Source organism: Gallus gallus, chromosome 34 (assembly GCF_016699485.2).
Source record: "Gallus gallus isolate bGalGal1 chromosome 34, bGalGal1.mat.broiler.GRCg7b, whole genome shotgun sequence".
In the NCBI taxonomy this organism is placed as follows: Eukaryota; Metazoa; Chordata; class Aves; order Galliformes; family Phasianidae; genus Gallus; species Gallus gallus.
In genome coordinates, this window is record NC_052565.1 from 1,263,943 (window position 1) to 1,275,890 (window position 11,948).

General features: G+C 65.7%; 1 protein-coding gene across 6 annotated transcripts in view; it reads right to left on the minus strand.

The window, feature by feature from the left end:
* Positions 1–11,948, minus strand: part of KMT2D (lysine methyltransferase 2D) — a 28,243-nt gene that overhangs the window by 2,168 nt on the left and 14,127 nt on the right. For all 6 annotated transcript variants that reach the window (XM_025145484.3, XM_025145486.3, XM_025145482.3 and 3 more), the window contains 20 exons: positions 11,566–11,739; positions 11,334–11,485; positions 8,990–10,998; positions 8,709–8,832; positions 8,507–8,594; positions 8,260–8,326; positions 7,912–8,144; positions 4,810–7,770; positions 4,587–4,727; positions 4,336–4,500; positions 4,077–4,227; positions 3,895–3,976; positions 3,637–3,812; positions 3,078–3,229; positions 2,869–3,004; positions 2,656–2,795; positions 1,093–2,263; positions 786–922; positions 525–655; positions 143–428 (listed from right to left, as the gene is read on the minus strand). In XM_025145484.3, the coding sequence (XP_025001252.2) occupies positions 143–428; positions 525–655; positions 786–922; positions 1,093–2,263; positions 2,656–2,795; positions 2,869–3,004; positions 3,078–3,229; positions 3,637–3,812; positions 3,895–3,976; positions 4,077–4,227; positions 4,336–4,500; positions 4,587–4,727; positions 4,810–7,770; positions 7,912–8,144; positions 8,260–8,326; positions 8,507–8,594; positions 8,709–8,832; positions 8,990–10,998; positions 11,334–11,485; positions 11,566–11,739 (8,676 nt within the window). The remainder of the gene's footprint in view (positions 1–142; positions 429–524; positions 656–785; positions 923–1,092; positions 2,264–2,655; positions 2,796–2,868; positions 3,005–3,077; positions 3,230–3,636; positions 3,813–3,894; positions 3,977–4,076; positions 4,228–4,335; positions 4,501–4,586; positions 4,728–4,809; positions 7,771–7,911; positions 8,145–8,259; positions 8,327–8,506; positions 8,595–8,708; positions 8,833–8,989; positions 10,999–11,333; positions 11,486–11,565; positions 11,740–11,948) is intronic.

The window sequence follows — 11,948 nt, forward strand, 5'->3', positions numbered from 1 at the left end:
CAGCCAGCACCCCCTGTGCCCCACCAGACCCCCATCTGTCCCAACCAGCACCTTCTGTGCCCCAACCATCACCCCCTGTGCCCCCCACCGGACCCCCCACCTGCCCCAACCAGAGACCCCTGTGTCCCCCCAGACCCCCCACCTGCTCCTCGTAGATCTTCTCCCTCCGGTTGGCCACCTCGTTGCGGATAATGGTGCCGATGTACTCGATGACCATGGTGTGCTTCTCGATGTCCTTGGCAGCGTAGAGCCCCAGGCCCTGGATGCGGGACCGTGCCAGGTACACGTTGTTCTTCCACTCCGTCTTCAGACGGCGGTATTGGGAGGACTTGGAGTGCACAAACTGTTTGCTGTACGGCGTGTTGGTTTCGCCCGTGAACGTGCTCTGGTAAGCCTTGGACATGCTTGTGCTGTTCAGGGTGTGCGGCCTTGGGAAGAACCAAAGGTGGAAGGGGGTCAGAAATGAGGGGTTCCCTGCCCCCCCCCAAGAATCCATGGGATGGCAGCAGTGCAGCCCTGCTCACCGTTTGTAGTGGGTGAGGATCTTGGGCTCGGCGCGGGCGCAGCCGGTGGGGTTGATCATCAGCGGCAGCTCCATGAGCGGATGGCGACCGTAACGGAACAGGTAGTTCTGGCAGCTCTCCACACCGGGCAGCTGCAGGGGAGGGGGCAGAGGGGAGGTCAAACAACACCACAACACCCCCAGCACGGCCAGCAGCCCTTCCCTTCCCAATCGGAGACCCCCCTCCCTCCCCCCCCCAGCCCAGCCCAGCCCTGGCACCCACCGACTCGGCGATGCGCAGCACCGCGTGCACCGTGAGGCCGAAGAGCTCCTCGCCCTTCAGATACTCGGGGAAGAGCCTCAGCATGTCGGCCTCCTTCCTCATCATCGCCACCGGCTCGATGATCCGGTTCCAGACAGCTGCCAAAAGGAAAAGGCTTTGAGCCCCGCATGGCACAGACCCACGGCATCACCACGGCCTCCCCTTCCCCAGGCAACGCCATGCGCAACGGCGAGGCTGTGCACAACAGCAAGGCCACGTGCAACGGCGAGGCCGTGCACAGAGAACAGCAGCTCCCCATTGCTCTCACCCTGCGGCGAGGAGTCGGAGAAGACCAAATCCTCCAGGCCCTGCTCGATGACCTGCACCACAAACTCGGGCCTCCCGTTGTTCTCGCAGATGGTGCAGCGGTAGCAGCAGCGGCGGTTGTTGGTGCGCAGGCTCCAGTAGATGCGCGTGGCCTCGTAGCCCACCGGGTAGAGGGCAGTGACGCTGTGAAAGTCAGCCATCTGATGGGGCAGGAGCTGCCCTATGGCGTGGAAGACCAACCCGCCCACTCGGAACATGTGCAGCCTCTCGCCTCGCTGGATGATGCTGGCGATCTGCTTCACCTCGTCCCGCTCGATGTAGACGCGCCGGAAGACGGTGAAGGTGCTGAGCTCCTGCTCGCAGGGCCCCTTCAGCTTGTGCAGGGGGCACAGCATGGTCTTGTCCTTGAAGAACATGCACTTGGCGCGGATGGCGCAGGCGAAGTGGTAGACGCTGGGGCAGCGGATGCGGTTGCAGCTGTTGGTGGCGCCGGTTTTCTGGCACAGGGAGCACTTGGTGAGCAGCCCGCGGTGCAGGGCCACCTCCACGTTGATCAGAGCCCCTCCCTGCGTCTCGTACACCTCGGTGGACCACAGAGCGCAGTTCAGGTGGACCCAGAGGTCCAGGTCCAGGTTGAGCAGGCGGGCCGGGCCGTCCGTCGCCCCGTCGCCCTCCTCGTGGCAGAAGCAGCACTTGCGCAGGTCCCGCGGCACCTTCTCGGGGCGCAGCGTGGTGCCCAGCTTGTCGATGAACTCGGCGATCTCTTTGTCGCCGTCCCTCTTGGCCCCCCCTTTCTGGATGGTCACCAGGAACCGCAGCCTTTTCCACCTCACCCCCTTCCACTTCTTGAGCCGGGGCCGCGCTTCGTCTCCGTCCTCCGGTGGCCGCGAGCGGGGCTTGAAGCGGGGCGGAGAGTGGGGGGCTGCGGTGCCTTCTTCCCTGGGAGCTGGAGAAGGGGCGGGGGGCGGCGGCGAGGAGGGGGCTGGGGGGGCTTCGTGGGCGGCCTCGGGGTCGGGGACCCTGGCGGCCTCAGTGGGGCTGGATGGGGAGGGGACGGAGGGGGACAGGGGGGGCGAGGGCTCCTGGGGCATAACGGAGAGCTGCCGCACGTCCAGGTTGGAGACGTTGTTGACGTAGCCGTGGTGCAGGGTCTTCTCGGGCACGGGGCTCTCCTGCAGTGCAGGGGGGGCGCAGTGGGTCAGAGCACCACGATGGACTCCCAGCCTTAACCTCCCCCCCCATACGTCACCCTGCAAGGACCTCACAGAACCCCACAGCATTCCCAACCCCGCAAGGAGATCCCCAACCCCTTCCACGCAGTCCTATAGTGATGCAGGACCACCAGGACCTCAGCACCTCCCCGCAGGGAAACCTCAGTCCTGCAGGGACCCCCACATCCCTCAGTCCCCTTCCAGTGCCCCCCACAGCCAAACCCTTATACAAACACACACAAAACCCTCTACCATATTCACAGCATGACCACAGTGGTCACAGAGACCCCCCCCCCCCCCCCCCCCCCCCCCCCCCCCATATCCCTCCCCCCATCCCCAGGGACCCTGCTGACCTGTCGGAGCAGCGTCAGGAGGTCCAGCTCTCCCTTCAGGCTGTACCCTGGCAGCACTGCATCAAACTGTTTCAGCCACTCAGAGCTGCTCTCCGGCACCTTCCCGGCCAGCACCACCTTCTCCTTACCACCCAGCATCCCTGCAACAGAGACGGATGGTCACAGAGAGCCCAGCACAGGGACATGGGACACGGGGACAAGGCAGATGCTCACCAGCCATGTCTGTCTCCACCTTCTTAGCCTCGACCACCGCCGCTCGCATGGGGCCATCGGGGAACAGCACCTCATAGGAGCTGGGGATCTTCACGCTCAGCAGCTCAGCCATGGCCACCATCACCCCGTTGAGGTTCTGGGGGAAGAAAGGATGCAGTGGGTTGGGGTGTCACAGCACAGGGACCCCCCCACCTTGCCCCTTCGCTCACCTTGGCAGCTGCTGCAGACACCGTCAGCATGACGGACACCTCGCTGCTCTTGCCCTTCTCCCATGGGGCACCCGGGCCGGCCGTCCCCACCTTCCCTGGGGGTGCTGCCCCAAAGGGCTCCGTGGCCTCAAAGGGCTTCGTGTCGGGGAACACTGAGGTGGGGAGAGGGGTCAGAGTCACGCAGAGCCCCACCGCCCACGAGCCCACTTAGATGCCCTGGGCTCCCACTGGAACGCTGCTGGGAGTGAGTTCTAGGGGACCCTTCTCCCTCACTTTGTGCCTCCCGGTCCATAGACCCCACAAGACCACTTTGTAGTGCCTCAGTTCCCCAGAAACACTACTGGGAGTGGGTCCTATGGGACTGCTCTGCCCCACTGGTCCATACTCCACTCCCACAGGTCCATACGCGCCATAAATCCCTTCTACATACCCCAATCCCCAAGAAACACTACCAGGACTGTGTCCTAGGGGACCCTCCCATGCCGCTCCTACAGGTCCATATACCCCATAAATCCCTTCTAGGTGCCCCAATCCCCCCTCCTGCCCAGTCCATGCCCACCTGGGATGCTGGCCCGGGGTATGATAGGGATGATGGGGGACAGCACACGCTCCTCCAGCTCTGGTTTGGCCTCACTGAGCAGGGGGAAGCGCAGCAGCTCCTCGCCCAGCACGCTCTCAGGGGACGAGGCGGGGACGATGCTGTCGGGGGAATCGCTGTCGTCGTCACTCTCCATCCTAAAGAGAACAAAGGGTGTCACGGCCACACCGACACCACCCACAGTAGGGGCTGATGGCACCCACGGGAGGGGGGGCTCACCTGACATCCTCGGTCTGGTTGTGCGGGGGGGTGGGCAGAGCTGCCAGCAGGTCCAGGCTCTTCACCTCCACAGCCGACGTGTCTGCGTAGGGACAGGATGAAGGGCATGGGATGGAAGGGATAGGATGATGGGGGGCAGGTGGCGTTATGGGGCTGTGCCACCCTGCACCGACCATACTCACCCTTCTGGGGCTCACGGGTTGAGTCGGCATCCTTGGGCTGCTCACCCATCTCCTCAGCAGCTGTGACACCATTCACCATCTTCTGCTGCACGGAGGGGGGCGGCGTGGGGGGCAGCGAGGAGGGCGGCGTGGGTGGGTTGCTGAGGTTGTTCTGGGTGGGGAGGGGGAGTACAGGGGGGGGTGTGAGTGGGTTGTTGTGACCCAGGACCCCTCCGCCCCCCCCAGATTGGGGTGGGAGATGCAGGAACAGCCCCCTCACCTTGGTGAGCAGCTGGGAGTAGTAATCGGGCACGCTGTCCAGCACGGCGCTGCCGAATGCGCCCCGCAGTTGGCTCTTCCCATTGATGGGGCTGCTGCCAAAGGGTGCGAAGAGGCTGAAGTTGGCTGTGATGGTCGGCTCGGTCAGAGGCAGCAGAGAGAGCTCCTGTGGGCACAGAGGGGGTGCAAGGTTAGGAATGACCCCGTACCAGGGGCTGGGATGGTCCCACAGCGCAGCTCACAGCCCCATACCTGTTTCAGCTTCATGAGAGCCTCCCCGGGGCGCAGCCCCTCATCCTTGCGCAGCTTCTTGCGGGAAGCCGGGACCCTCTCGTTGCCCTTCTGCACCCGCTTGGGCTTGGCAGCCACCGGCTTGCGGGCAATGGAGGGGTCCTGGGGGGGACAAAAGAAGAAAAGCCATGCAGAGCACATCCCCACCGTCACCCCAGCCCCCATCCCGCAGCACCCCGCTCACCTCCCGGCCCAGCAGCACCGGTTGTGGCCGTGGCTCCATCCCAGTGCCCCGGTTCTCTGCGTGCCCATTCAGCTCTCCTGGGCACTGTGCTGACAGCTGCACATTCTTGGCCCGCAGCAGCTTTTGCAGCAGGAGGTGCCCGGCCTCGGAGCGGCCACCCGGCACCAGTGGGCTGCTGGCTTGGGCAGCCCCAGGCTCCCCGTTGGCCTCTGGTTTGGCTGCTTCATCCCCATCCGTCTCACATTGCACCACCGCTGCCGCCTCCTCCTTCGGCTCCTGCTTCACCAGCACCTGGGGGGGCTCAGTCCCATTGATGTGGGTCTCACCAGGGTCAGCTGGGTCTGCAGCGGGCACCTCGGGGTCCCAGCGTGCCGCATCGGGTGCCAGCCCCTGCTCCGCCGGGCTGGGGGCTGAGGCTGGGACCCCCGGTGACATCTTCTTTGGCTCTTGGGGACTCTGCTCGGGGCTGGCCAGCTGCTGGGGGGCACAGCCCACACCCAGAGATGAGGGGGCCGGGGGCGTGGGGAGCTGGACGAGGCCGGGCTGGGGACCACGGGCAGCCAGGGCTGCTTGCACCAGCTCAGCCAGGGGCTGCTGCGGGGCGGGGGGCTGCCCTCGTGCCCCCTGCTCCTCTGCCGGGACCCCCGCCTGGGCCTGGAAGAGGGGTCCCAGGGGGCGGGGGGGCTGACGCGCCTGGGGGCCGTGCTCTGGGGGCTGCCCAGGGAAGGGGCCAGGCTGACGGAGCGCCTGGCTCTGCTGCAGGAGGCTCTGCTGGTGCCGCTGCACCAAGAGGGCCTGGAGCTGCTGCTGCTGCTGCGGTGTCAGGTGCCGCAGCTGCGGGTTCTTGGCCAGGACCCCCTGGAGCTGCGCCCGAATCTGACCCATCAGTGGCCCTGGGACCTGTCCCAGCACACCTGGGGACAGCGTGGTGGCACTGCCTGGCTGTGCTACCGGCCCTGCTTTGGGGCTCTGGAGCCGTGGGGGCTGCTGTTGGCCCTGTGGGGTGCCCACCAGCCCCTTACCTGGCTCCGCAGCCCCCGTGGTGTCCCCATGTGGCTCAGGGCGAGTGGCCCCGGGGCTCTGAGGTGGGGCGAGGAGGGTGCCCGGTGCAGCAGCTGCCCGCAGCCCTGGCTGGGTGGGCACGGAGCCCAGGACCCCTGGCTGAGGGGAGCCCAAGAGGAGCTGCTGCCCTTGCCCCAGCTCAGCCTGGTGTTTGGGGGCTTGGGGCTCACCCAGCCCTGCGGGGTTGGGGGGTCCCTGCTGCTCCCCTCCATGCAGCTGCCCCCCACTCTCGCTGCCCTCGGCGGGCAGAGTGCCACCCTCTGCTCCTCCAGGCTGCTCCTTGGCAGCCAGGACTGCCGGAGCCGACTGCATTCCCTGACTCAGGTGCAACACAGAGGGGGCCTGACCCATCGCCCCGTGCTGCGGAAAGTGCTGGATCGGGGGCTGCCCCTGGCCCATCCCCAGGAGGCCCTGCTGGGCTGCTGCTGCCCCCGAATTCTGCTGCTGTGGGGCCAGCAGTGCCCGTGCCTGCCCCAGCTGCTGCGACAGCACAAGCCGATGGCCCAACATCCCCGGAGTCTGAGGCGAGCCCAGCACCCGCTGCTGGTGGGGGGCCAGCAGGACCTGCCTCTGGGGTGTGGGGTGGCCCAACACTGCCTGGTGCTGCAGCCCTGGCGCATGCCCCAGCAAGCCTGGCTGCTGCTGCTGCTGCTGTTGGGGGGAAAGCTGCTGCACCAGCAGGCTCTGCTGACTGCCCATCAACCCCGGCTGCTTCGGCACCATGGGCTGCCCCACAGCTCCCGGTTGTGGGGTGGCTGCTGGCTGCTGCTGCTGCCCCAGCAAGCTGGGCTGCCCTACCATGGCTGCTGGTTGCATGGAGCCTTGTCCCATGACGCCCGGCTGCTGCATCGAGCTCTGTGCCATGACACCCTGCTGCTGCTGCATGGAGCTTTGTCCCATGACCCCTGCTTGCTGCATGGAGGCCTGTGCCATAACGCCGGGCTGCTGCATCGATGCCTGTGCCATGATCCCTTGCTGCTGCATCGAGGCTTGTCCCATAACACCAGGCTGCTGCATCGATGTCTGTGCCATCATGCCAGGCTGCTGCATGGAGGTCTGTGCCATCACACCCTGCTGCTGCATCGAGCTCTGCGCCAAAACGCCTGGCTGCTGCATTGCTGCTTGTCCCATGACACCTGGTTGCTGCATGGATGCTTGCCCCATGACACCAGGCTGCTGCATCGTCTGTGCTATGATGCCTTGCTGCTGCTGCATCGATGCCTGTCCCATGATGCCCTGTTGCTGCTGCATCGACGCCTGTGCCATCACACCCTGCTGCTGCATTGATGCTTGTCCCATCATGCCCTGCTGCTGCATTGAAGCCTGTCCCATCACCCCTGCTTGCTGCATCGACGCCTGGCCCATGACGCCCTGCTGCTGCATCGACACCTGGCCCATGACGCCCTGCTGCTGCTGTTGCTGCTGCTGCAGTGACACCTGCCCCAGCATATTCTGCTGCTGCTGCTGCTGCAGTTTCTGGGCCAGCTGCATCCTCTGCAGCTGCCTCTCCTGCATCAGACGGCTGTCTGCACTCAGCCCACGGAGCGCGGGGTTCCCAGAGAAGAAAGCATTGGAGGTGCCAGGCACCGGAGCGTTCCCCACCGCCTGCTGGCCCATGAAGGACAGCCCTTGCTGCACAGCCATGGACACACCGCCCTGGGGCAGCCGCAGCCCCCCAGGCTGCCCCGGCTGCTGGCCGAGCCCTTGTGCCCCCACCACAGTCCCTGCAGGCTGCTGGATGCCGTGCGCCGAGAGGAGCTGCCCGGGGAGCTTGGACATGAGGCGGGGGCTCTGCGAGGGGCTCAGGGCCATGACGGCCGAGGCTTGGTGCTGGTGCTGCTGCTGCTTGTTGCGGTACTCAGCCATCAGGTTGGTGTGCTCCTTCTGCTGCTTCCTCACCTGCAAGGGGGGGGCAGGCAGTGTGGTGTGAGCACCAGGGAAGGCAGTGCTGTGTTGAGCACCGGGGGGAAGGCAGTGCCGCGTGGAGCACTGCAACACAGCCCGCCCAGGACGTGTGCCCACCCCTCACAGCCCCCCTACCTGGTCCAGCTGCTTCTGGATCTTGCTCTGCTGCTCCGTAACCAGCTTCAGCTTCTCTGCATCAGCCTCGGGGAACTCCCTGCCGGCCTTCTTGGCCGTGCGCTGTTTGGCACAGAGCGCTTTGCGTGACTTGCGGTGAGCGCCGATCTGCTCCTCCAGCACCTTCAGCTGCATCTGCAGGAGCTGCTGAGTGTGGAAGAGCCACTCCTCGTACTGCCGCTGGTCGGCCTCGTCTGTGGGGGGCAGGAGGGGGCTCAGCTCAGCAGGGTCCCAGTCCAGACCCCGGCTCAGCTCAGCCCATGGGGGCAGAATGAGGGCCCGACCCCCCCGTGTTGCTTCAGTACTCACTGATGACACCTTGAGCGAAGGTGGGAGGGTTGGGGCGAGACTGGGCTGGGTCAGTGCCGCTCCGTTCCTGGAATAGAGAAGGGCATTTGTGCCGTGCCCCCTCCCCCACGCCCCTATTCCCTCCCCACAGCCCCCAGTTACCCAGGGGACAGCAAAGCTGCTGGCCTACACAGCTCCTACCCAGTAGGGACCCCAGCACCGAGCCAGGCAGCCCCGAGGGCATCGCCCTCCACTGCATCCCACTCACCTGCCCGCTGCCTGCCAGCATGTGGTTCTGCATCTCTGAGACAGCCGGGCCTCCCGAGAGCCGCTGGGCCAGCAGGGATACCTGTTGTCTTTGGGGAGACACGGAGAGAAAGGAGGAGACACGGAGATCAGACAAGGAGATAAAGGATGAGATGCAGCCAAATGGGTCCTACCCACCCCACACACCCTGCTGTGCCCCTTACCTGTTCATCCCCGGGGCCACCCCGATGCTGCCCTGGGCCATCACCTTCTTGATGCCCTTCAGTGCCACCATCTTGGCTTTGGCGATGGGGTCCATGATGTCCTCAGCAGCAAACTTGTCCAGGTCTGCGAGAAGAGATGGGGTGGAATGAATCCCTGCCTGCGATCACCCAGGGATGCTGCTGCGAGCCCCCAGGCCAGGCTGCAGCCCCACATCTCTGACCCAAAAGGGCCCCTGAGAGATAACCCAACCACCCCAGACGGTGACCAAGGCAACACCTACCTGTGTCTGGGAAGAAGCTGTTGGCCAGCTGCTGCTGCATGACGAGCTGAGGGGGCTTCAGGCCCATGGTGGGCGGCTGCACCCCGGCCATCGGCTTCTGTACCAGCACCTGCTGCTGGCTCTGCTGTGGCTGCGCCAGGGCCACCTGCACGCCGTGGGGGGCAGCCAGGACGTGGGGCTGCCCGGAGGCCATGCCCATGTGGGGTCCCAGTGCCGGGCCCTGCTGGGGGTTCCCAAGCCGCGGGGGCTGCGGCGGCATTAACTGCGGTCTGGCCACCATCCCCAGCTGCAGGGGGGGCTGCGGGGTGCCCAGGCGGGGTGGCTGAGCATCCAGGGGCTGCGTGGCCGCGTGCAGCATGGGGTGCCCCGGGGCGGGGAGTTGCGGGGTACCCCGGGGCAGGTGGGCCGACATCTGCTGCTTCTTCTGCAGCTCCTTCTTCTCGTGCTCCAGGAGGTCCTCGATGAGCAGGGGCAGCTCGCTGGCCACCAGGGAACTCTCCATCTTGTCCAGCTCGTCGGCAGGCGAGTGCCGCGTGCCGCCCAGCCCCAGCGCCCCGCTGTCCAGCTCAAATTTCTCCAACAAGGGGTTGCTCTGGCTGCCCAGTTGGGCAGAGGGCAGCCCACGCGCTGCACCGACGTAGGGATCCTTCTCCAGCGTGGAGCTGCTGTTTGGGAAGTGAGTCAAGCCGAGGCGAGCAGGGCCAGCGCTGGGGCTCAGGAGGGTCTGGCTGGGTTTGAGGCTCAGCCCCAGCGACGCAGAGATCTTATCCGTGCCCTGCAGGGCCTCTGACTTGACAGGGAGCCGCTCGGAGCTGCCGGCAGTGAACTGACAAGGTGAGGTCTTCAGACATCCATCCTCCAGTTTGGGTTTGACGTCGGTGGGCAGCGCGGCTGCCTTCACCTCCAGAGTTTGTGCCTTGAAGGATGGGTCTGGGGGCAGCGCAGCGCTGGGCACCAGCCCCTCTTTGGGCACATCACGGTCCTCCCCCGTCGGCGCTGCATCTTTGCCATCCCCAGGGTCAGGGAGCTTCAAGCTGGGTCCCGACGGCTCTGTCTTGAGCTGCGCCTCGCGCTCAGCCTTCTCGTTGGCCGACTCGACCAGGCGGAGGTGCTCGTTGAAGATGTCCTTCTTGTCGCCGGTGTCCAGCTCGGGGTCAGTGTAAGCCAGCAGGTCGAACTCGTCGCCGTTCAGCAGGTCGTCCAGGTGAGGATCCGCTGTCTCCAGGCTGTCCAGGTTGCCCAAATCATCGTCCCCTTTGGCCACGTCCGGATCCAGGCTCAGGTTTGCCAAATCGTCGTCGTCTTCCAAGTCTTTGTGGGAGCCAAAGTCGTCATCCAAGTCAGGCTCCACCGGCACCTCGCAGGGCAGCCGCCCGCCCTCCAGGCTCAGGTGGCTTTTCCCTGGGGCCGGAGCCGGAGCAGCGCCATCCTTGGTGCCATCGGGGCGCAGAGCAGAGCCAGAAGACAGCGGGCGCGGGGGGACGTGCTGCAGATCCAAGCCAGGGGTGGGCAGCGGGGCGGGGGGCACCGCTTTGGCGTGCAGCTGGTGGTGGCTGTTGCTCATCTCGGTGCCCTGCGGGGATGCGGGAGGCAGCGGAACCACCGGCATCTTTTGGGGCTGCAGCGCCGGGGTGGGGAGCGCCTGCATGGGCACTACCGGGGCACAGAGGGGCTGTGGGGTGCTCTCCTCACCGGGCAGGAAAAAACGAGGCCGGGGGGGTTGGGGGGTGAAGGGGGAGCCTACGATCCCACCGGGTCCTTTCTGCATGTTGTGGCGCAGCTCGATGAAGGGAGCACCCAGGGTGCCGGGGGATGCGGGCACCGGCTCTGCGGGTGCTGGCAGGCGGGTGCCCAGGCTGCCCACGGGGGTGCTGGCGGCTGGGGGGGCGAAGCGGGAGGCGACGGGGAGACGCAGGGCTGCCTGCTGCTGCTGCCAGAGGTGCTGCTGCGGGGACAGAGCCGGGAAGACTCCACGGGGGTAAAAGGCCTGGGGGGGCCCAACTGCAGCCCTGCAAGACAACACGGTGTTGGGGCACCGCCATGGCCCCAAATCAACCACGCATGAGACATCCCACAGTATCCTGACCTCCTTGGCATTGCCACGGCCCCAGACCCAGCATGCGTGGTGTCCTGACCCCTGTGGCATTGCTATGGCCACAAACCCACCACTCGCAGGACATCCCGTGGCATCCCGACCCCCCCAAGCATCCCACAAAGCCACCACAACCCCACTTTCCCACATCAAATCCTACAAACGCTGCTGGCCCGCACCTCTCTGTCTCCCTTTATCTCCACCCAGGGAGAGCCCCCAGCCCCACTGCCTGCCCACATCCGCAGAGCTCACCTCCCATTGATGTCCATGGCAGCCGGCGTGGCAGCTGGTGGGGGCCGGGAGAGCCGCTCGTCCTGCACGAACGCAGCTGTCTGCACCATAACAGAGCCAGGCAGTTTCCCACTGCTGGCTGCAGTGGCCAGCGTCCCCAGGAGACTCTTATCCTAGGAGAGAAGGCCACACGGCATCACCCCACACATCCATTCCCAACCTCCGTGCTGTGTCCCCGCGTGCTCTGTCCTACCTGTGGTGCTTGGTAGGTGGCCATGCTGCGGCTCAGCTCATAGGGCTGGCTGCTGGGCTCGGGAGCCCAGCCTGATGGGGACGGCGTGGCTGCTGCTGCTGCGCTCTCCTTCTCCTGCCGCAGGCTGTTGCGCTGGATCTGCTGGCGGATGAGCAGCTCGCGAAGCCGCTGGCGCTGGGAGGATGCAAGCATCGGGGGTGAGAATGGGCACAAAGCGAGACCCACCCATCCCAAACCATGCACAAAGCAAGCACAGACCCTCAGCTGTGTCACCCCGCTGCCCCCACCCCGCTGCCCCCAAGCCCTGCACGGCCTGGGGGATCCATCACCAACCACACAGACCCACGTTGTTCTCTCCCAACCCATCCCAAACCCAAAAGGAC